We start from the raw sequence: 22,115 nt of genomic DNA on the forward strand, positions 1-22,115 counted from the left end.
TCATGTGGGAGGAAGCTCATTGTAGAGGTCACATGCAGAGTGCTAGTCACTCAACCAATCACCTTGGGGAAGGTCTGAGACAAGAGCCAATCACTGCCCTAGCAGGGTATCACCTGATCTTGGTGAGTGAGTGCACAGAGAATATGGGCCATTGTGAGCTGTCTTTACAGGAGAAACCAGTCAGTGCAGCTCTCCAGCGCTACTGGTGGATGTGAACCTCACTGGCTTGGAAACATTCATGGCTGGCATATGAGTGCGATGTATGAGTTGGAGTACACCTCCAGAACCCAATTCAGACTACTCTCCCCCCACGCTTTTAAATAAACAACCTATTTGTTTCCCCCTTTTAATATTTAATTTAAATGTGAAATAGATAATATACAAAGATAATAGATAATATACAAAGTGTAAAAAAATGTACACAGAAAAGTTCCAAAAGAATAAAGACATTTCATATTATGTTGCAAATAGTTAAAATACAAATGGAAAATTAAATAAACATAAATATAGGTTAGATTTAGAATGGGTTATATTTACAATGGTGTTTGTTCTTCACTGGTTGCCCTTTTCTTGTGGCACCATGCCACACATCTTTCTGCTGTGGTTGTACACTGTGGTATTTCACCCAATAGATATGTGAATTTATCAACATTGGATTTCTTTTGGAATTCTTTGTGAGTCTGTCTAATCTGAGGGAAATATGAGTCTCCAATAAGGTCATTTGGCAGGAGGTTAGGAAGTGCAGCTCAGTTTTCACCTCATGATTTATCAAACTACTCTCCCCCTGTCATAGTGTTTTACAGCAATCTTGTCGTTAATTAGTGTCATTTTGGAATGAGCTCAATAACTATCTCTAGTTTAATTACTATTTTAGTGGCATACTCCACTTCTCCACCTGTAGGCTACCTAATCAGTCAGTGCCCAGGACTGGATCAGACCAGACTGGACTACAACTAATGTCGGTGTCTGTGTTTGCTCAGGAGTGTGTGAGAATGAATTAGATATGAAGGTAATAGAGTGTATTCACAAACAACACACAGTACAGACTGAAAACACACTAAATGCACACATACATCTTATAATAGCACTTGGTTGAGGTCAAGTGACATAACCAAAAATATTTACAGACTTTATGGAGATAAAGAGGGACCTTCAACCCGAATAACAGGTTGTGTACTCCCACAGCCCTTTATAGTGTCAGATACAAATGATCTCCAAAAATGAATGACCAACGGACGATAGGCCAGAATACCACCACCCCTGAGATTTGGACTGAGCTAAAGGAGCTGAGAGACATGGTGCAAAACAGTGAGGACCAGACAGAACAGTAACAATTGCTTGTTTCTTTCACTTTTGTGAAAGCATATTCAAAGAGTCAATGTCTGTTTTCATTATGATTACCATCTGAACATAAAATATGTATTGGCCTGAGTTGCACCATCTATTTCAATTAGCCTAGAAATCAAATTCACTGTTTATTTCATGCCACCGAAACGTGAGAAATTTCACATTTGATTCCTGGGAGGGAGAGAGCGACCTCTCCTGGCACACATCACCACTCGCTACATCACCGCAGGACTTTCACAATGCGCATGCGCTGTTTTGTGTATTCAAGCTAAACAACATGGCGGCGAAACGAATCGAGATCTATATTTGAGTTTTTCAAAACGCCTTCGACGAGGATTGCAACTAATTGGCTATATTTATACAATAATACTTCTGAAATAGAGAGGTAATTGTTTATATATATATATATATTTGTTTTTACTATTTTGTGAAAACATGAATTGTACCACGAACGTAGTGCAGGTGACGAACGTGTCGCCAAGCACAACATCCGAGCAGATGCGAATGCTGTTCGGGTTTCTTGGAACCATTGAAGAACTCAAATTGTTTCCACCAGAGTAAGTAGCTCATATTTGTTGAACGGTTGTTGCTAACTATATACAGTTATTGTTTGTTTAGTTAATCACTTCTTACCACTTTGTGATTTAATTGATTTCAATGTAGTATTATTATTAACGATGCTAACGTTAGCATCAGGAGGCCCCATCTCGGGCCGTCCCCGAAACCTAAGAAGGCGAATCATTAACTACTATAGTTGGGTAACGATAGTTTGCCTAGCTACTTCGGGGATGTTTTGCTATATACAATCTATTATGGTGTCACTAGCGGAATAACTAACGTTAGTTAACTACAAAAACGTTTTTTTTTATTGCAGTGAGTCGCCTCTGCCAGTGACGTCGCGTGTGTGTTTTGTGAAGTTCAAAGAGTCCGAGTCCGTGGGGGTGTCTCAACATCTGACCAACACAGTCTTCGTGGACAGGGCGCTGATCGTCGTCCCTTTTGCCGAAGGTTGGTGATTTGTTCTTCCCTTTCTGTATGAATGATCCTTGATTGTATAATGTAGTGATGGGAGAGTGACGCCTGACGCCCCCATTGATTTCAGGATGGAGTAATATGAGCCTGTGGCTTGAAGCCACTGTTAAGCGTGCATCCTAACTATTTCAGATTATATCAGTTTCACTTGCTTTGGCAATGTAAACATATGTTCCCATGCCAATAAACCCTATTGAATTGAATAGTAACCATTTTTGATCTGACAAGCCTATCTGATTCTGTGATCAATGATGTCATGCCACTCTTTCTGTCCTATCTTGTACGACCCCTCTGCTAATTGCAAGGAGAGAGGTGTCTATACCAGCTCTCACAACCCAGGCCCTTGGTATACTGTGGAACTAAAGACCATACCTATAACGATACACGTATGTCTTATATACAGTTTCTGCCACACTGTAAGGTCATAATGTCTTCCATGATGCATTGGACTTGGTAGACACTAAACAACACAGATGACCTTGAGTAGTCTGTAGTAGTCTCCACAGCCAATTCTTTGTCCTCCTCCACCAGTAAGCACAGTATACCACGGTCTGCTTTAGGGACTGGGACTTGCTCCGACTGAGAGGGCTGAACAAGCCCAGACCCATGGGCAGACAGACGCACCTCCTCAAAAGAAAGCAGAGATGAACTTACATGTGTATAAAAACTTAACCATGCTTTTTATTTTCTCCCCCATATTGGACTATCCTCTGTTAAACTTCTCTCTGTTATTTGTGTGTGTGATTTGTTGTAGTGGAGAAGGCAAAAGCAGAGCCCCCTCCTTGATGGCTGAAAGTGGTCCTCTGCCTGCCAACAGGGGATTGTAGGCATTTACAAAAGGCCAGCAAGCGTTCAAGCAGCCCCCCCAGACCCTTCTCTTTCTCTTTTTTCCTGTGTCCTTTCTTCTCTCTTTCTCTCATTTTCTCTTCTTTAGGGTATTTTAGTTTAAATTGAATGCAGTAGCATATATACTACTGTTAATACTATAATGCATATCACATGTATTACACAAATATTTCTTGACTGCTCACAAGTACATATTTATCAAAACAGGTGTGTTAATAATCTGACCTGTATAATGTCCAATCTGGTTTTCTCATTGGATCCAAGTGGTAAGAAAGTAAACCATAGCAGAGTAACAGAACAGTAAACTATACACTTCTCAATAACACAGCTATTGGTATACCTGTATTTCATATTTTTTTCACCTTTAGCGTTAAGGCACTTCCTGGTTTGGGGATTTGGGTGACCAATGGTATCCAATTTAAATTTAGCAAGAAATTACATGCACTCACTCACCACTCTGTCCCTGAAATTGGCGGATTAAAATAGCAAATCTCTGTGTTTTCTATGTTGTACTTTAAGGTTCCTGACTGTATCTAGTTGTTAATTGTCTTAGATATCCACCCCACATGGCAATGGCAACTGGTTCAGTGCTCTCTCTTTAACAGTGGTCTTTCTTTTTTGTTGTTGTGTTTTACAGTTCTTTTTCCTGGCTCAGCCAGTCCTGTATACCAGGCCCCGCTGAAAATACCACCCAACCGTTTTGTCTCCTGCAGCTAAATTCTCTCCCCCGTGTGCCCTTTTTAAATGTTGTTTGTGAGTGTGTTTGTGTGTCTTCTGTAAAAAAAAATGTTATTTTTGCTATTGTATCTTGATTAAGATATTGTATGTTTTCTTTTTTTAGGTAGCAATGGCAACATTGAGATCTGAAACCATAGTTTTTTTTTTCCTGATCACTATGTTAGGCAAACAAGATAATCTAATGTTGCCAAGTTGATTTTACACTTAAATAAAAGGCATTGGTTCATTTGTTGCATATTTAATGCAGTGACAGGTAAGGTTCTTGGGAGCGTAGATATCACCTACCCAAAATGTGTATGCTAGGTGTTTTTTTTTTCTACTTATAACTGTATTGCTGGTAAGTAGTAGAAAATGTCAGTAATCACTGTTGACCTCCAACTCTCTGAAATTCTTTTTGTTTTGTGTATCTCGATTTTTCTCTGTGTGCTCCTTAGTAGTGAAGCCGCCAACGTGAGTCGCTTGTTCAATCTAAATGAAAATTGAGAGCACACCCCACTGGAGAAGCCGCTGTGCTAGCTAACGTTTGGTTCATGACTTAAAAAACACGTTCAGGTGATACAATCTTGGCAGTGTTCACTGGAGTAGTGTGTATTGTGATATACTATTTTCCCAATCGTAGTTATTTTTCAATCTACACTGGTTAAAATAATAAAGGAACAAACCTTCTCAAATCTTGCAGCTATCAAAGGTAACAGTATTGAAACCTTTACAAATGTTTTTGAAGAATACTTGAGCAAGTCATCTGTATTTTTTGGTTTGTTTTTTTCAAAATGTCTCTCCTTTTCTGTAGAGTCTAGACGTTGATGTTCTCTTCTTCCCCTAATGCCTGTTTGGTTTTTCTGTAGGCGTTATCCCGGAGGAGGCTAAAGCTTTGTCACTGCTGGCGCCAGCAAATGCTGTTGCAGGGATTCTGCCCGGAGGAGGTCTCCTTCCAACACCAAACCCCATGTCTAATCCACAGGTAGGACTTCTCCCAACACCAAACCCCATGTCCTATCCACAGGTGGGTCCTCAGCACAGAGATACAATGTTTAATTGTTCTGTTTAATTCTGTGGTCCTTAAGTTATTCAAATTAAACATCTGCCTTAATGACTTGATTATTGTCCGCTCGTGTATATATAGACAATGAAAGGGTTAATGGTGTGCTGTTGTTTTTTTGTAGATGGGTGGCAATCCTTTCGGCGGTCCCTCCTTGGAAGCGATGGCAGCGTTCGGGTTTCCAAACCCCAATATGAATATGAACCCCCAGGTGAGTGTTGGCTTGAAATCTGGTGATATTTTTGTGTGCGCACACAACTGCTGGTGTTGAAGGGAAATGTTAAAAGGATATCAGATATCTAACTTTTATATTATATATTTCACACTTTTCTTCACTCTTCTTCCCCAACAGTCATTTCCCACTGACCAGCTTCTGAAGTTTATGTCGCAGGTGGATCCAAAGTAAGTCATCATGCCTCTAGAAAATGTCCATTAAAAGACATCAAACACCTATGAGCTGTTCATTTGTTGGATGACCCTCCAGTTTGTTCTAATTAAGGCCTGAGGAGGTGTGTTATATAGCCAATATACCACGCCTAAGGGCTGTTCTTGTGCACGGAGGGCCTAGATACAGAGCTTAGCAGATGTATATTGGCTATATACCACACCTCCTCATACCACAAACCCGAGGTGCCTTATTGCTTTGTAAACCGTTTGCCAACATACGTATGACAGTAAACAAGTAGTTTTGTGTCATACCCTTAGTTTATGGTCTGATATACACACGACTGGAATGCTGTTTCAGCCTATCAGCATCTCGGACCCAAACTACCCGGTTTATAATCACCACTAAATAATGTCCTCTTCTTCAGAATGAACCACATGGGTGTAGGGATGAACATGAACATCAACATGAATCCGGGCCTGAAGGCAGACTCCTCCAACAAAGAGATAGAAGAGGCCATGAAGAGGGTCAGAGAGGCTCAGTCACTCATCTCTGCTGCCATCGAGCCTGGGAGTGAGTAGCCCAAGCATTGCATCTCCAAAGGATATATCATATCTGATAAATTACTGGTAGCCCTAGCTATAAGCTATTATTTGCTCTACCAAAGTAATTTCATGTTTTGTTTGTGCAGACAAGGAGAGCAAGAGGAAGCACTCGCGTTCCAGGTCCAGGTCTAGACGCAGAAGGTCCCGTTCTCGCTCCAGACACAGGTGAACACAAACTCTATTCCCCTGACAAATAATTTGGATTGTGTTAAAAGTAAAGGTAGTACGTTTTTTGTTTTGTTTTCATATTAAGGGTAGAGACTAATGTTGTTTTTGTGTGATCTGCAGGCGTTCAAAGAGCAGGTCAAGGCGACGCTCGCACTCCAGGAACAGGAGGCGCTCCAAGAGCCCCCGAAGGAGGAGTGGGAGGTCCCACTCCAAAGACCGGAGCAGACCATCACCAAGCAAGTCCAGGTGAGCCACAGAGCACAGACTTGACCCATTCTTAATCCTCAAGCTGCACGATCTGAACTTCTGAGACCGCCCTGTGATTACTCTCTACCTCGTTATCACAACTCTAATCCCAATATACAATAAGAAATGTTGATCAGATGTAATTAACTTGTCTCCGATCCACAGGGATAGGAAGAAGGAGGAGCGGGATAAAAAGCGCTCCAAAACACCTCCGAAAAGCTACAGTACTGCCAGGAGGTCTCGCAGTATCGATCGGTTAGTGCAGCTTTCATTGGTCAGAGCCGCATGTCTGACTTGTGGCTCTGTTTCACCATTCTGTCTTAACATGTTGTTGATTGGTCAGATATTTACAAAAAAATTTTTTTCATGCTGTTGGGTATAGAAAGCGGAGAAGGACTCGCAGTGCCAGTCGATCTCCTAAGAAATCCCCCAAGAGGAAAGTCTCCAGGACTCCCTCTCCTAGAAGGTTGGTGTTTTGGGGATCTCGATTCTCATAGAACAAGAGAATTTCCTTAGTGAACACATTTTCAATATGCTGCCAGTGGTATTTCATTGCTATTTTGAGACTGAAAATGACAAGACATTTTGTTTACAAAGTGTAACTGTAAATGCCCTGAGAACACTCAATCAAATAATTTATTTAGATTCAAATGTAAAGGTTTCTTTAGGGTAACCTGGAAATAAGCCATTTTAGACAGTCAACTACTACACTTCTCTTTGGATTTGGAGACTTTATTTCATAAGCTTTTAACTTTCCTCTCCCTACAGACATAAGAAGGAGAAGAAGAGGGACAGGGAAAGAGAGAAGGACCGTGAGCGCAGGAGCGATAAAGACCGCAGTCGGGATGAAAGGAAGGAAAAGAAAGAAAGGAGTAAAGACAAAGAAAAGGAAAGGGAGAAAACTGACGTGGAGAAAGGAGATGTAAAGGTCAGCACCAATGACTGAATGATTGTGTCTTGTGTTATACACCTCATGTAAGATGTGTAGGATGTCCGTGTTCATTTTCTTTCTTCCTTCTGTATTCTGATCCAGCGTTTTACTTGCCGTGTATGAAAGAATAACAAGTAATATGAAATGAGTGTCCGATATATTAAACTTAGTCATTTCAAATTTCCTTAGACGTCTTTGCAGGTCACCAGAGACTATGATGAGGAAGAGCAGGGCTACGACAGTGAGAAGGAGAGGGAGAGGCTGGACAAGAAAGATTCCGACCAGGACTCCGGAGCCCAGTCTCCTCACTCGGTGGAAGGCAATGGCACTGGGCTTTCCAAAGTCAACGGAGACGACCACCGTGAAGAGGACGACATGGATGTCAGTGATTGAGTCACCCAATAATAGAGACCGATGTATAGACCTCTATGTACCCAACCCTCCATTGTACCAAAACCTCCATGCCCCACTGAGCTTACTAAATTCGGGCTTCATTCAACTCTACTCGATCCTTCTTTATCTCAGTTCAATTGTTAGTGTTCCTTTTGGATTGACGAGACAAAATCGATCAAGTAGAAGACGAACCGAAAGATTAACCTTAAGATTTTTCTGTTTTGTCATCGTTTTCTGTATGTATTATAATTATTTGGTCCTATTTTGATGGTGAAAATGTGAAAAGGGTGGGGTTGGTTGAAACTTTTATTGCTGTAATTTGAAAGTGGATTCTATTTGGCAAAGTGTGCGACTTGATTTTCTTTTTTCAAGCAGAGCTTACATGATGATGATGATGATAATGGCTTTTGTGTATTTTTGTTGTTGTTTAAATCTAGTTTCTACACATTGCTAGGAGCGGAAGCAGCCAGTTACACTGCTTGACAAGTTCACCGTATGTCCATTTTAATCAGACATGGCTGCTACATAGAACAGTGCTGTGGACTTAGCTTTTTATTATTGAGCTTCTGTACGGAAGTCGCCTCAATAAATTCACCATCTATTTTCTGTCACTCCTATACGTGGTATATTGTGTTTATATCCCATCCGTTATTATACGGAAGATGTACACTTATACTGGGTCTTGTGGCGCCAAAATAATCGGTCCTATCTCTCACCTATTCACAATACCCAGTAGATCTGATGCTCGTTGTAATTCTTAGAAGTTTGTATCGTTTTATCAGTGATTTTTTTATATACAATAAAAACCTGGGGAAAGATTTGATTTATTTTGTTTTAAACTTCAGGTGTTCATTTTAGGTTTAGGGCAAAGTTTTAACATGGGCCCTTGTGTGACCCCATATCAAATGCTGAGCTATCTGAAGCCTGAATAGTATGGTTGATCAATAGAGCATTAGACCAGGGGCTCTATTCAATCTGTATCGTGGACGTTCAGTGTGATTTAATTTGAAAGGCAATGGTGTTGTATTAGTGGAGGCTGCGTTCACGGTATTATAGCCTACACTTTCTCATTAACTTGTAACATGGGTATGGTATAAGGGTGGGTGTGGTTTTGTGACAATGACCACAACGTAGTTACACCGCCGACAAAAGCGGTCGGCTACCATGGGTTAACGCTGATCGGATTTAATCCAAATTACACTCCCATTGGATTATGGCCAATGTCTTGGAGGCTTGACTCCATTGATTCAGGGGTTAGTGTTGGACTAGTAACCGAAAGGTTGCAAGTTCGAATCCCCAAGCTGACAAGGTACAAACCTGTCGTTCTGCCCCTGAACAGGCAGTTAACCCACTGTTCCTAGGCAGTCATTGAAAATAAGAATTTGTTCTTAACTGACTTGCCTAGTAAAATAAAGGTAAAATAAAAATAAAATGAAAAAATTTCAGAGACCCCTAGCTACAGTCTGCTGGAGACTACAATTAAAATAATCACTGAATAAAATACAAAGAAACAGACAGTGCTGAGACATGATGGTGCTGGTGCTTTATTTAAAGGGATGGGAAGTTGGAAAGCTGCAGTACATTTAGAAATACCAGTAGGGCACATCTGTTTTCAAAGACCATACAGATCTTACATTTTAATGAGCTTATACAGTCCAATAGTAAGCTCATTGAAATGTAATGCAATTGTACAGGAAAGTAAAGTAATACAGACAGTTGCAGTCAATAAGTTGCAGTTAATGCTTAAACCACCTAAGTACATTTGACCAAAGGGTTTTTAGTGTGATTACAATATTTATACGGTAGACGTTAGTCTTCCTGAATAATCAGAAAGGATAGGGAGATGGTAGCAGGTATAACAAGTGTAGGAAATATACGCTCAAGAGTATACAAGGAATCCAATTGGGTCAACGTAGCATGCGATTAAATATACTTAATGTCAGTGCAGTATCAAACTAGAACAGCTTTCCTGATACCCCATCTGGGTTCACTCACACAATCTCACACACACACACACACAACACTAAACCCTTTAAAGTCCTCTCTCACACACAAAACAGATTAAATTCACAGTCACTTGAAACAGACAGTGATAGCCGGGAGGTAAGATAGATGAGCTAACCTGCACTAGAGAGAAAAGGCTTGGGTGTTGATATCTTTGAAAGAATGCAGTTTTACACCATACTTTCCTCCCAGCTGGTTTAAAAAAACATTCTTATGTACTGGAAATGTATTGCTACACAGTGTTGCTCCTTTGACATACATACAGTACGTTTGGTACATCATTTTCTCAGTTCAGTTATGACATCTTCATATTTCTGACACTTCATTTATACCGTAGTCATTTACAGGCAATGAATGTCCAAGGGTACTTAAACATGTTGAGAAAGGGGCAGTGCCCAAAGGGCAGACGCTAGATAAACTGGGCGCGGTGAGTGCTAAACCTGGAGAAGTGCACGGTTAAGATGTCACAGATGAAGCCAACTTCATGCCGTTTCACAGGTGCTGGTTTGCAGTACAAAGCAGTGATCACGTAGTCGGTGAACAATAAGCTGTTACGGAGATGACATCAAATATTTTTTTAAACTCCTCATCCCCTCAATTCTTCTCTTCTGGAGTTTGACCTCGTGCTGTTGTTTCTACACAGCTGAAAATGGTTGATTCTTGTTTGCTATAAGGAAATATCTACAAAATTTAAATAAATAAAAACTCAGGGCCAAGAGATAATTCCCCCTTTTCATCAGAACACACAGACAGATATCAAATAATACATGGGCATCCTCCTATTTAATCTCAACTGTCGTTAGTTGGTTCTTTTCCTTTTAATAGTGTAGGTAGGTAGAGTTTGTTTCTCTGTCAGTTTCCGAATGGGCGGGGCGGGGAAAGCTCTGGTTGCTACGACAACCAGGTCAGAGGTCAGGGAAGCGACTGGGATCCTCCTTGTAGTCCGCTGGGATGGAGAAGATGGACTCCTCAAAGTCATCATAGCGGAACTCCTGGAAGGTGACCGTAGCTGTGATAGTGGGGAACACAGGGATGTCTGGCACACAGAAATAGGAGAGGATATTTAGAGTGTTTAATATGTCAATTTCTTCATTATTTCACTTTATTTTTTAACTTTCAAATAAAATCGTCCATGTGGCCACACAATGTACAGTAGATGCATACCAAGTTTGACTGGGAACCCAGGAGGAAGCTTCAATTGAACAAATTCTCTGAGTTTGTTGAAGTGCTTAAATGGGGCTATGACCTCCAACACGTTCAGTAACCTGGAAGACCGAAGAAAAAGGGGAAACGTTAAATCATTAGGGTCGGGGTTAAATAAAAAATGTTCTTACAGTACATTATTTGATGAGGTCCCATTTAAACAATAAAACCAATAAGTAATAAAACATTTTAAAAAAGGGGCATTTGAAAAGCATTATAGCTAGACACGAATCTGCAACAGCCTAATATACATTGAACTAGAACCTGTGTGCACAACAGTGATCAATACATGGACGTTTCCAATAGCACTGCAGTCAGCGATGAGACTGACCAGAGAATATTAGCCAATAAGAGGAAGGATTCTACTCACGACTCAATGCCCAAAGGGAAGTCCTGGCTCATGGCTACGTTCGCTTTGAAGTTCTTCTTGCTCTCCTTACACACAAGCTCTCTCCCAAGATGAGGTGCCCTAGGGATGAACACACTGGCTAAGTCAGCATCATTGGCGTATACATTTGGAGGATTAACAGTAAGCCACTGCTAGTAATGATCTTCAATGCACCGACTTGTCAATAACTCAATAATGAACACAGTTGCTTGAAATTCCTCCGGACAGTAGTGTCATCTGTGACCTTTCTTAAAAGGAATTATGCAGGGCTTACTTTCCGTGCTCTGCAGAGATGTACTCCTCCCAGGAGATAGTGTTAGGACCTGGAGCCATGAGGGACAGCCTTCTCTGAGGCTGAGGGAAAGACCGCGAGGGAGAGGATCACATGTAGGCTTACTTTAATATCCATCTAATGTGCACCACACCACAACCACCACTGAAGAAGAGACCAAAGACCCAAAGCCTCCCTCCCTTCCATCCCTCATCCTCCCTCACCTCATAGTTCTGCTCCACCAGGTTCCCTCCTTTGCTCAGGCTCTCCACAATGGCCTTGTTCCTCAGAATGTCCTCCTCACTCAGGTGCTCCCGGCGCTTCCTGGACTCCAGCACCAGGCCGTTCACACAGTAAAAGTCTGCCAGGAAGTTACCAACCCTCTCCTTCAGGGACAGACACAAGACAGATGTATAATACACACTGGCTGAGTTAGGACACCCTATTCCCCATACAGTACACAGATTATGAGATCCATTGTATTACAAGCTTTATATTCCAGTGACTGGCCTGGTTTGACCACAGGGTCGTATTCAGAAGGACACACCGTGGGGAAATGTTTTGCAACCGGTCAAACAAATCTGTGTTCTTATTGGACAACTCCAGGTAGATCCCCATTTCAAAACATTTTGACCCCCTTTGAACAGGACCCAGGACGGGGAGGGGTGCTTACTGTCTTGTCTTCCCTGAAGAGCCAGCCGATCTGACTGCGGGAGAAGGTGATGGACTTGGTGGACAGGGTGGCAGAATAGACGTCACTGCTCATCAGGATGTCCACCTCCTCCTCAGTCTCCATCTCAGACTCCTGCAGGGACACAACAGGCAGTCAGCCAGATAGTATCACGCTGGATGGTGACATGACTTCGGCACAATATTGAATCCGGGCAAATGTTAATTTTACTGTGACCCCCTGCAGATCTTTCAGTCAATACAAGCATTTGCAATACAAGCAGTGCTGTAAGAGCGGTTGGCTTGGAGGATGGTGATGTTAAATGCAGACCAGACAGCTCACCTCGTGGTGAATACGCTGGTACACCTTCTGCTCATTGTCCAGAACATAGAAGGACTTGGCAGGCGGAGCGTCTCCATTGAAGATGAAGCTGAGGTCTCCTCTCTGACACTTCATATCTGTGAAGTCTACCAGAGTGGTGTCCAGTCTGTCAGCGGTGAGAGGGGAGAGAAAGTGTGTATAGGGTTAACTCTGGAAGGTGAATGGTTACAGACGCCAGCTATACTCCTCACAACTTGTGAGGAGTACAGCTGGCGTCTGTGTCAGACGTGTATTTGATGCCTTACCTGATGTTGATCCCCTGCTTGTAGATCTTGCAGTTATCAGATGGCAGAATCCGGGAGAGCAAGGGCACTATGAGAAGGGAGAAAGAGAAAGTAATGATCGATAGCATTTGATTCATAAGATTAACTAAGAAACTGAAGAGATAATACGTGGTATCATTACGTGGTATATAAATGAACACGGCTGTGGCTAGGCGCTGAATCCCTGAGCCAAGAGACAGAGAGCCCCAAACCCACTGAGCAACTAACACGTCACACTAACAGCCAGGATAGAATGGGAACAAAACGCTAATTAGATTGGAGAATGAATTGACTTGGCTAAGGTGTCCTCCACCAAGAATAACAATGAACGGAGACAGAGCGTGTGAAAGGAGATGTTGGCCCATCACTGTAGCTTATTTCAACGTATAGGATGTAGAGCCGACTCACCCCAACTTTGAAAGTCCCAGTGAAGCTCCAAGTAGAAGTCCCCAAGCTATGAGAATAAAATAAAAAAAAGTAGTAAATTATTATCTTGTCATGCAAGCCACAAAACACCAAAACAAAATCTACCCATACTTTTTCTTTATAGCTGGAGGAATAACTTGTTAGAGCATTTTAATAAGGGAAAGAGCGTGTTTTGGTGAGCGGTTGGGGCTGTTACATCGGACAGATGCTAATGTTGGAGAAAAGGGGTAAAGGTATAACAAGATAGTAATTGTAAACCGAAACTCGGTATGGAGTGGACCAGACCTGCCTCAAATGCATATCAAATCCGACCAAATACTTTTGGGACTATTCCATTTATTCCACTGTACCGGCCAAACTAAATCAAGTGCAATGCAGCTCAAGTATTTGACACATGTATATAGAGTGCAAAGATCCTATTTCTAACCAGATACTGTAGTAGTCCCTAGTCTAGTCGGCTGTCAGAACCTCACCTCTTTCAGTGCTCTTAGCAGTTTGGGCCTCTTGTCCTCCACACTCTCTCTGGACTGCTGCTTCAGCTTCCGCAGTAGAGCCGTAACTGAGGAGGGGAGAGGAGGGAGATAAACAAAGCCTTAACAAAGCACACCACCACACAAGAAGAGACAATATATTCCATAGCCCTAGACATTCTATATGTGCATGTTTCTACACACACAGCAGAAGGGATTACAAGGTCACATGATCTTTCAAAAAGCAACTTTCACTAAAGTGAAAAGTGAACTTAGCAAACCCACACTTCAATGACAGGGAAAGTCATGAGCAATAAATCATTCAACCAAGTAATATACTGTAACAGTAATCCGATGGGGTTTAGGACGATACTACGGACACCGACAGTGTAAGTGAGTGGTAAGGTGACCCCAGCTCTTCTCTCCAAAGCGTGTCACGTCGCTGCATATCATCATGAAACACACGTGTGTGACTGTTACAAGACATGAAGGCTCAACACTGATGTAGCCAGCAATCTGGACCGTGGCTTGTTGATGCAGTAGAGTTTTCAGGGGAGGCTACGCATGACATGAGTCACCTTACACACGGCTTGTTCTAATATGAAATTTAATACAGGCTGAACCTCAGTTATATAACCCCACTTAGGACTTGTGAGTTTTCGGACAGATTGCTAAGTGTGTGCTCTCTTGCAATGAATTATAATTGGGGTGATCTTCTATCCAGTAATCTTGACCAGTGAGAAACATTAGAGTGGGGATTTTCAGTGTGAGGAAGTGCTGACAAAGCAAGCACTCGCTGCAGGGGCAGAGCAGTGTTGCATGGCAGATATGGACACCTAGCGTGAGCTGCTGTCGCAGTGCGTGTGTGAGTGAGATGAAAGCCTAGTTACTATGAAATTATTTGATCTTATGCAATTGAAAAAGAAGGGGGGGGGGGGAAATCAAGGCTCCATCTATACAGGATGACCTTTCTCTTCTCGCCGTAGGCCTCCCTCTCTGTATCTCTCTCAATAATAAGCCATAGCACAGTACCCCCAACATAACACATTTTTGTTGTGGCCCCGGACAAAAAACACCAGATTCAACTCGTGGAGGGCCTGGTGATTAGTTGACAAGTAGAATCAGGTGTGATTGTCCGGGGCTACAGTAAAATGTGTACTGTTGGGGGCACTCGAGGACTGGAGTTGGGAAGCACTGCCCTAGTATACGCAGCATTATTTTCATTTTACCACTACTAGTACCGACCCAGTCACTGGCCAGTTTGGCTGCCTTTGCGTGTCCTTGCTGTACTGTGTGGCAAGAGCCATGCTGTCCTTTCCTCTGATCCCTGCCCCCCACACCCCTCACTGAGATCTGACCTTCCCATGCCTGACCTCTGTGTCCCCAGTCTGCCAAATCATCCCTGCTGCAGGCCTGGAGCTGCATACTAATGTATGCTAGGGTGACAGGGTCATAGTGCTAACCCACTCAACATACATCAGGGAATTTAATAGGAGGGAAATAAAGATTTGTATACTGAACAAAAATATAAAACATTTAAAGTGTTGGTCCCATATTTCATGAGCTGAAATACAAGATCCCAGAAATGGTCCATATGCAAAGAAACGTATTTCTCTCAAATTGTGTGCACAAATTAGTTGACATCCCCGTTAATGAGCATTTCTCCTTTTCCAAGGTATATCAAGAATCTGATTAAATAGCATGATCATTACACAGGTGCACATTGTACTGAAGACAATAAAATGGTACTTTAAAAATGTGCAGTTTGTCACACAACACAATGCCACAGATGTCTCAAGTTGAGGGAGTGTGCAATTGGCATGCTGACTGCAGGAATGCGCTGTTGTCAGAGAATTGAATGTTAATTTCTCCACCATAAGCCGCCTCCAAAGCTGTTTTAGAGAATTTGGCAGTACGTCCAACCGCAGACCACGTGTAACCACACCAGCCCGAGTCCTCCACATCTGGCTTCTTCACCTGCGGGAAGCTGATGACAGCTGAGCAAACTGAGGAGTATTTGTCTGTAATGAAGCCCTTGTGGGGCAAAACTCATTCTGATTGGCTGGGCCTGGCTCCCCAGTGGTTGGGCCTGGCTCTCAAGTGGGTTGGCCTATGCCCGCCCATGGCTGCGCCCCTGCCCAGTCATGTGAAATCCATAGATTAGGGCCTCATTTATTTATTTCATTTGACTGATTTCCTTATATGAACTGTAACGCTGTAAAATCATTTGAATTGTTGCATTTATATTTTTGTTCAGTGTACAATTACCAGTATCTGAGTAAAATTATTTGCCTAACCTTAACAACTACTCACATGGAATTTTTGATGAACTAACCTATTTATAATATTATTTTATATTTTGCAGGTTGATTTTTTTTGCTAACAAGGCATTAAAACAGAAAAAAACAGTAAGCTAGTAAAGCCCATGGGGGAAAACATGGCATTGGATTCAATCTTCTCTACACTACTCCCACCATTTAAAAAAAAAAACACTCCACTTAACTGGCATTCCTTACAAACATTCAAATAATCAATACACATAAAACATATATTGTGGCCTTTAGTTTACAGCGCTGTGTTAAAAGCATTAGGATGGGGCATTAAATGTGAACAGACAGAGAGGAAGCCAGCCAGCTGTAAAGCTGCTCAGTACCCTCGCAGTCACACTAAGCCCTTGGCCAGGCTGTGTTCCAGGCCGTATGGATGTGGATAGAGTGCTCAGAGAAAATCCCCTGCATGGCTTTGGCTGGCTAGGGCAACCTTACAACCCAACCTCTCATCAGCATCAGAGAGTAAACAGAGTTAGTCTACAGCCCAGGAAGGATCCAATTAGGATCAAACAAATAGAGGGAGGACCATGAACTTGAGAGAACCTGAGTGTAAATGTGTAGACTTAAATACAGGATAAACTCAAATATATGTAACGAAAAAACAGTGATGGAACACTGTTCAATGATGCAGTATCTATAATATAAAATAGCTTTCCGGTCCCGGGTACAAAAAAAGGATATAAAATATCCCATATCCTTACTCATCTGTCGGTCTCCATAGCTGATGGCCTCTGCCAGGGGACTCCAGCCCTGTGCATTCTTCACTTTCACAGGGGCATTATGGGCCAGGAGCAGGAGGGCACACTCTGTAGCACACACACAAAACATTTTTTTTTAAACAAATATCAAGCTACTTTTAAGATGATTTTTTTTGGCTAAGCCTACTACCCGTCTCCATGGCCTTTGTACTTGCACAGTGGATTCTCATTACCATAGTTAATTATGTTACCAGTATATTACATTTTGACAGTTCATTTACCGTGTCTATGACCTTCACATAAGAGAGATGCTGCTTTGCATTTGAGTCAAACTAATCAACGGGATTAAGGGATCCTGTGGACCTGTCCCACCCATGGGACCAGCCGCTGCCATGCTGCTATGAGACGACTAGACTATGTAACACACTGCAGTCGGCAGAGGTCAGCCAGGATAAGCTCAGTATGGCAGAACAGGAAGGGAATTTTATCCCAGAAAAAAAGAAAAAAGGCATACGGAGGATTTACTGAAGGAGAGCTGGAAAACATGGTGATTATGTTATGTGAATGGCAAAACCCCTGGCTGGGGTTAGGTTTAGGCCAGAGACGAGAATATGAGGCAAAACATCCCGTCAAACTCTGGCGATATGTGATGTTTAGAGGAAAGTAGTACAGATGTACTGGTCAGTCTGCTCCCAATGGGAAACAAGCCTGTTTGCATGTCTCTGTCCTGCCTATGTAGCTGTTATTCTCCATATCAGATAGTGTTGATTACAAAAGTCAAAGCCCTTACCTTTGTGGCCCATCATCACAGCTAAGTGAAGAGGTGTGTTTCCTGGAAAGATAGACAGATAACTGTTATGAGATCATTTGTCAGAGCTGGTGCACAAGGACAATCTTTGTGTAAATCAATGTACTTGTTGTGAGCAAGCAGTGACTATGTTGGTCACATGATTGTCAGGTAAGATTTAATGGATCCAGAAGTGATAGCCTAGCTATGTGATTTCCTAGCTCAATTACATGTACTAAGTTTGGGTTACCTAGATTTTGAAAACCCTTCTTATCTGCAGGGTTTTCAGCAATTATCTCCCAGTTGGCTGCATGTTAACTCCAATTCTGACAATTCTGACTTTAGAAACGTCAATAACCACTGCTTGCAAAACAGTTTAAAACATATGCTGATATGCCCTTTATCTTTTATATCAGCTAGAGATAATCTTTAAAAAAATATATATAATACACACACATACTGTAGCAGTGATGCATAGATCCATATGCTGTGTGCCTCAAGTTGACAAACTACACTTCCTCCCCAATTATGCGTACACATACATAGGTGTTCAGAGGATGCTAGACAGCTGAAGCCCAAGTGGCTGCCAATTTCTTCCATAAACATGCGCTGTAACATGGAAATATGGCTGTATGGGAACACTACCCTTATAAAAAAGACGTGTGTAGTAATTTAACCTTTTGTTTTTTGACAATTATTTCCTGTTGATATGAAAACCGTTTTAACGAGCGTTCGGGCCTTATCAAAACAACCCCTGACAGAAGATATTAGCTATCATCAATAGGCGCTTAAAGGTAGTTAGAGTCTATAAATGGGTAAGGGTTACCATGCACTCACCATGTACATCTTTCTGGGAGATGTTCTGGGTCCGAATGAGTGAGGACAAGCGACGCACATCTCCTTTGAACACACATTCGTGAACAGGGAATTCCAAATTGAAGCCCTCATTGCCATTGGTCAGAAGGATTGGGTTCTTGTTATTGTCATCGATGATGCTGACAACTGATTGATTGCCATTGATATTGTTTGCATTGATATTCGAAATCTGCTGCAGTACCAAAGGTTTCACCGTCTTGTTATAATTCTTGTTTGATTTGTACGTGATGGTGGTACCGTTGGGGGTTGGAGATGATATTGTCCCATTTGTAGATTCATCATAGGTTTCCATTATATCCCCATCCTTACTGGGCTTGTTGTTATGGTCTTTCCGCAACGTGCGAATCTTTTCCCCGGTCATGATTTAACGTAACTAACCAGCAAGCAGACTACCTAAAATAAATGTTGTATTAATGATGTTGTCTAATTGCCAACGACACCTGCAATTGCTACCTTAACAGTTAGTATTTAGCTAACCTAGTTAGCAGTTCTGCTAGCATAGAATGGATGTGGGTAGAGGTGCAGTGTTGACAACAGCAGAAACAACATACACACGTAAAAACAATGCAGATGGAAAATATACTCTCACTGTTGTAACAATCGATTAAGAATGGAAATACCAATTGTTTTCGGCTACATCCTTGATAACACTTGTTTCAAAAAAATTGCCCGTTGCAGCTTGAGGTGCGGTTGTTTGCTTGCCTTGGTTAACTAACTAGCTAGAAAACAAGACTACCGAGTGAAAAGACCATCTGCCATTTTCCGCTTAGTATCTCACCAGAATGACAAACATCAGACCACGTTCCCTTAGATATCGCGATAATTAGGTATGCATCATCTATTTAGAAATGCAAAATATTTTAAGGCACACAAAATATATTGTTGTAAACTCGTGATGATACATGCAATGTAAAAGTACCAGCTTTGGGTATAATTTACAGTATTTGTTCTCAAACTTAAATCTGGCAATATGTTTGACACCAACTATGGGTCCTGAATGAAGACACACAGTGTTTTTTTTCTTCCCCAAGGTTTCTGAAATTTGGTTTGAAACTCAATGAAAGAATGCCTCCAAAAAATAAGCAGAAGAAAGTGATACATCAAGATGAACTGCGACGGTTAATGAGAGAGAAACAAAGGCAAACGATAGATAAGAAGCGTGTCGAATCCCCATATGCCAAGTACAACAGTCTCGATCACCTTAGCTGCGTACTCTGCAACGAGCGAGTAAAGAATGAACTATTGTGGCCAGACTCACATTCTTGGAAAACAGCACAAGGAGAAACTTTCTGAGCTCAAGGGGTCTAAACAAAGTTCTACAAGTCAAGGACCCCAGCCTCTGCTTAAAAGGAAAGCTTCTGAAGACACGAATGGGAAGCAGTTTAAACCAGTGGCAGTTACAGTGCAGTTGTCTACGCCAGGGCTACCTGATGATTTCTTTGCTAAACCTGCCCCGCCGGGGCCGAAGAAACTACCAGGAATATTGAAAAAAAACGGCATCTGCTGGGCTGACTCTTTTGGCCGGAGTCGATGATGAAGACAGTGATGAAGAGGAGGCTGGTGACCAGGGGGCAGATTTTAGCTTGGGTGTGCAGAAGGGGGCACCTGCCTCAGGACTCCCATCTGATTTCTTCGACAACAGCACCATTCCAGCTGTCCCAGCTGCTTCTCATTCAGGGTCTATCCTCAAACCAAATGAAACTGAGAAGAGTGTGGAGAAGAAGGGAAATACACCTGAAGCTCTACCAGAAGGCTTCTTTGACGACCCAGTGAGAGATGCCAAAGTCCGCAATGTCGATGCTCCCAAAGATCAAATGGATAAGGAGTGGGAAGAGTTCCAAAAGGAAATGCGGCAGGTGAACACCAAATCAGAGGCCATTGTAGCCGAGGATGACGAGGAGGGTCGTCTTGAGCGTCAGATTGATGAAATCGATGAGCAAATTGAATGTTACCGGAGGGTTGAGGTATTGCGAGATAATAATAATAATAATAGATAAGCAAGATGTGGTGAAGAAGGTTGTGAAGGAGAAAACAGAAGACCAGGAAGACTCCAGCAGAAGTGATGAGGATGAAGAAGAGCTGCTCCACTTGTTGTCAAGGGATTGGAGGGCCAAAGGGGCCCTTGCTTAAAATTCCCAGGGCATTTTGACCCTAACTTGATCAAAAGGTTTCTCCAGATTATAAATGAGTGAAGTTGCATAGGAAGCCACTTCTATCTTCCCTCCATGTCAATGACAAACATTTGTTGAGGATATTGAATGTCTATATAACATGCTTTTGTGGTAAACAATGTTTTTCTACTGTCAGACTGTCGCACACTTGCAGAAATACTGTACTATCAGCATTCATTAAAAAAATGAACAGGAGCCAAATCCTAAATTCTCATTCCTGGAGCCCTTACACACAGCTCAGACCCATAATAAAATGCACTCATTTTGTTTCCTCTGTGGTTGCACAACAAATATACAATCACAGAAAATATTCAATTTACACCCCATGTGTTCCTCATTATTGGAACCTGGTGCATACTGGTACATGATACACTGCATTCCAAAACAAAAACTACAGAGTCCTTTATGAAAACCTAGACTTGAATACAGTCTAATGTTTGAAAAAGTATGGAAACTACAGATTGTAAAATCCTGGTAATCCACTTGTTCATTTATTCATTAGTGCTCGCACAAAACAATACAATTCCCAAAGCACACATCTTTGTAGGGACAATATTCCTGTTGGAAATCTAAATGACATTTCTAAATCTGTTTTGCCTAATTGAGTTACAGAATTCCACACCATTACCCTGCAAACCAAAACTACATTCAAACAGTCCTTTATGTTAAACTGATAAATTACACATTTATTCATGTTACATTGAAAAACATGCAAAGCACAACTTCATAAAAGTATTCCGTTACAATGCTGAGGATTATCTACAGTCCTCTAGCTACACAAAGCAGCCCAAGTCCCCCCCCCCCCCAAACAATTCAATCTTACATGATGCCATATAAAACAATTCTTCCATATTTACATCATATGACAGTGTTGAGTGATTTGACATGTCCAGATTTGTACATTTGCATTTCATTATGTAAAGGCGCACACACAATGACAGAATCAAGTAAAGCGGGATCAGTGCTTCTCTCACTATCAGCCAGGTGTGCTTACTTTTGTCTTCTGTACTACACACAACACTTACAGTACCAGTCAAAAGTTTGGACACACTCATTCCAGGGTTTTTCTTTCTTTAAAAAAAATATATTTTCTACATTGTAGAGTCATAGTGAAGAAAGCAAAACTATGAAATAACACATATGGAATCATGTAGTAACCAAAAAAGTGTGAAACAAATCAAAATGTATTTTATATTTTGAGGTTCTTCAAAGTCAACACCCTTTGCCTTGATGACAGCTTTTCACACTCTTGCTATTCTCTCAACCAGCTTCATGAGGTAGTCACCTGGAATGCATTTCAATTAACAAGTGTGCCTTTAAGTTAATTTGTGGAATTTCTTACCTTCTTAATGCATTTGAGCCAATCAGTTGTTGTGACAAGGTAGGGTTGGTATACAGAAGATAGCCCTATTTGCTAAAAGACAAAGTCCATATTATGGCAAGAACA

The 22,115-nt window shown here is 41.7% G+C and overlaps 2 protein-coding genes and 1 pseudogene across 3 annotated transcripts; 2 read left to right on the top strand and 1 right to left on the bottom strand.

The window, feature by feature from the left end:
* Positions 1-1,605: 1,605 nt before the first annotated feature.
* LOC124041759 (serine/arginine-rich splicing factor 11-like) lies at positions 1,606-8,548 on the top strand. Of its 2 annotated transcripts, none has more exons than XM_046359749.1 (12): positions 1,606-1,904; positions 2,222-2,355; positions 4,809-4,966; positions 5,127-5,213; positions 5,355-5,404; positions 5,815-5,960; positions 6,079-6,157; positions 6,281-6,406; positions 6,572-6,661; positions 6,789-6,872; positions 7,175-7,334; positions 7,527-8,548. In XM_046359749.1, the coding sequence occupies exons 1-12, from the start codon at positions 1,783-1,785 to the stop codon at positions 7,728-7,730; spliced, it is 1,440 nt and encodes a 479-aa protein (XP_046215705.1). In that variant the 5' UTR covers positions 1,606-1,782; the 3' UTR covers positions 7,731-8,548. The 2 variants fall into 2 exon arrangements, with proteins under 2 accessions (XP_046215705.1, XP_046215707.1); XM_046359751.1 differs by having other exon boundaries at positions 4,809-4,924.
* Positions 8,549-9,251: 703 nt separating this feature from the next.
* LOC124041760 (ankyrin repeat domain-containing protein 13C-like) lies at positions 9,252-20,841 on the bottom strand. The gene is made up of 14 exons (XM_046359752.1): positions 19,118-20,841; positions 18,459-18,890; positions 17,625-17,666; positions 16,838-16,942; positions 13,810-13,895; positions 13,319-13,364; positions 12,893-12,959; positions 12,609-12,753; positions 12,270-12,401; positions 11,821-11,982; positions 11,600-11,679; positions 11,308-11,406; positions 10,899-10,999; positions 9,252-10,770 (listed from the first exon to the last, which is right to left on the bottom strand). Exons 2-14 carry the CDS (start codon positions 18,856-18,858, stop codon positions 10,640-10,642), a joined length of 1,596 nt encoding a protein of 531 aa, XP_046215708.1. The 5' UTR covers positions 18,859-18,890; positions 19,118-20,841; the 3' UTR covers positions 9,252-10,639.
* Positions 19,457-21,883, top strand: LOC124041761 (annotated as a pseudogene).
* Positions 21,884-22,115: the final 232 nt, after the last annotated feature.

This window comes from Oncorhynchus gorbuscha, linkage group LG08 (genome assembly GCF_021184085.1).
Source record: "Oncorhynchus gorbuscha isolate QuinsamMale2020 ecotype Even-year linkage group LG08, OgorEven_v1.0, whole genome shotgun sequence".
Classification (NCBI taxonomy): Eukaryota; Metazoa; Chordata; class Actinopteri; order Salmoniformes; family Salmonidae; genus Oncorhynchus; species Oncorhynchus gorbuscha.

Coding starts and splice junctions, on each gene's coding strand:
- LOC124041760 (XM_046359752.1), bottom strand. CDS start 18,858: ATGACCGGGGAAAAGATTCGCACGTTGCGGAAAGACCATAACAACAAG. Junction 13,365..13,809: donor TGCTAAGAGCACTGAAAGAG/GTGAGGTTCTGA, acceptor TTATTCTCATAG/CTTGGGGACTTCTACTTGGA. Junction 12,402..12,608: donor ACCAGCGTATTCACCACGAG/GTGAGCTGTCTG, acceptor GTGTCCCTGCAG/GAGTCTGAGATGGAGACTGA.
- LOC124041759 (XM_046359749.1), top strand. CDS start 1,783: ATGAATTGTACCACGAACGTAGTGCAGGTGACGAACGTGTCGCCAAGC. Junction 5,405..5,814: donor ATGTCGCAGGTGGATCCAAA/GTAAGTCATCAT, acceptor CCTCTTCTTCAG/AATGAACCACATGGGTGTAG. Junction 5,961..6,078: donor TGCTGCCATCGAGCCTGGGA/GTGAGTAGCCCA, acceptor TTGTTTGTGCAG/ACAAGGAGAGCAAGAGGAAG.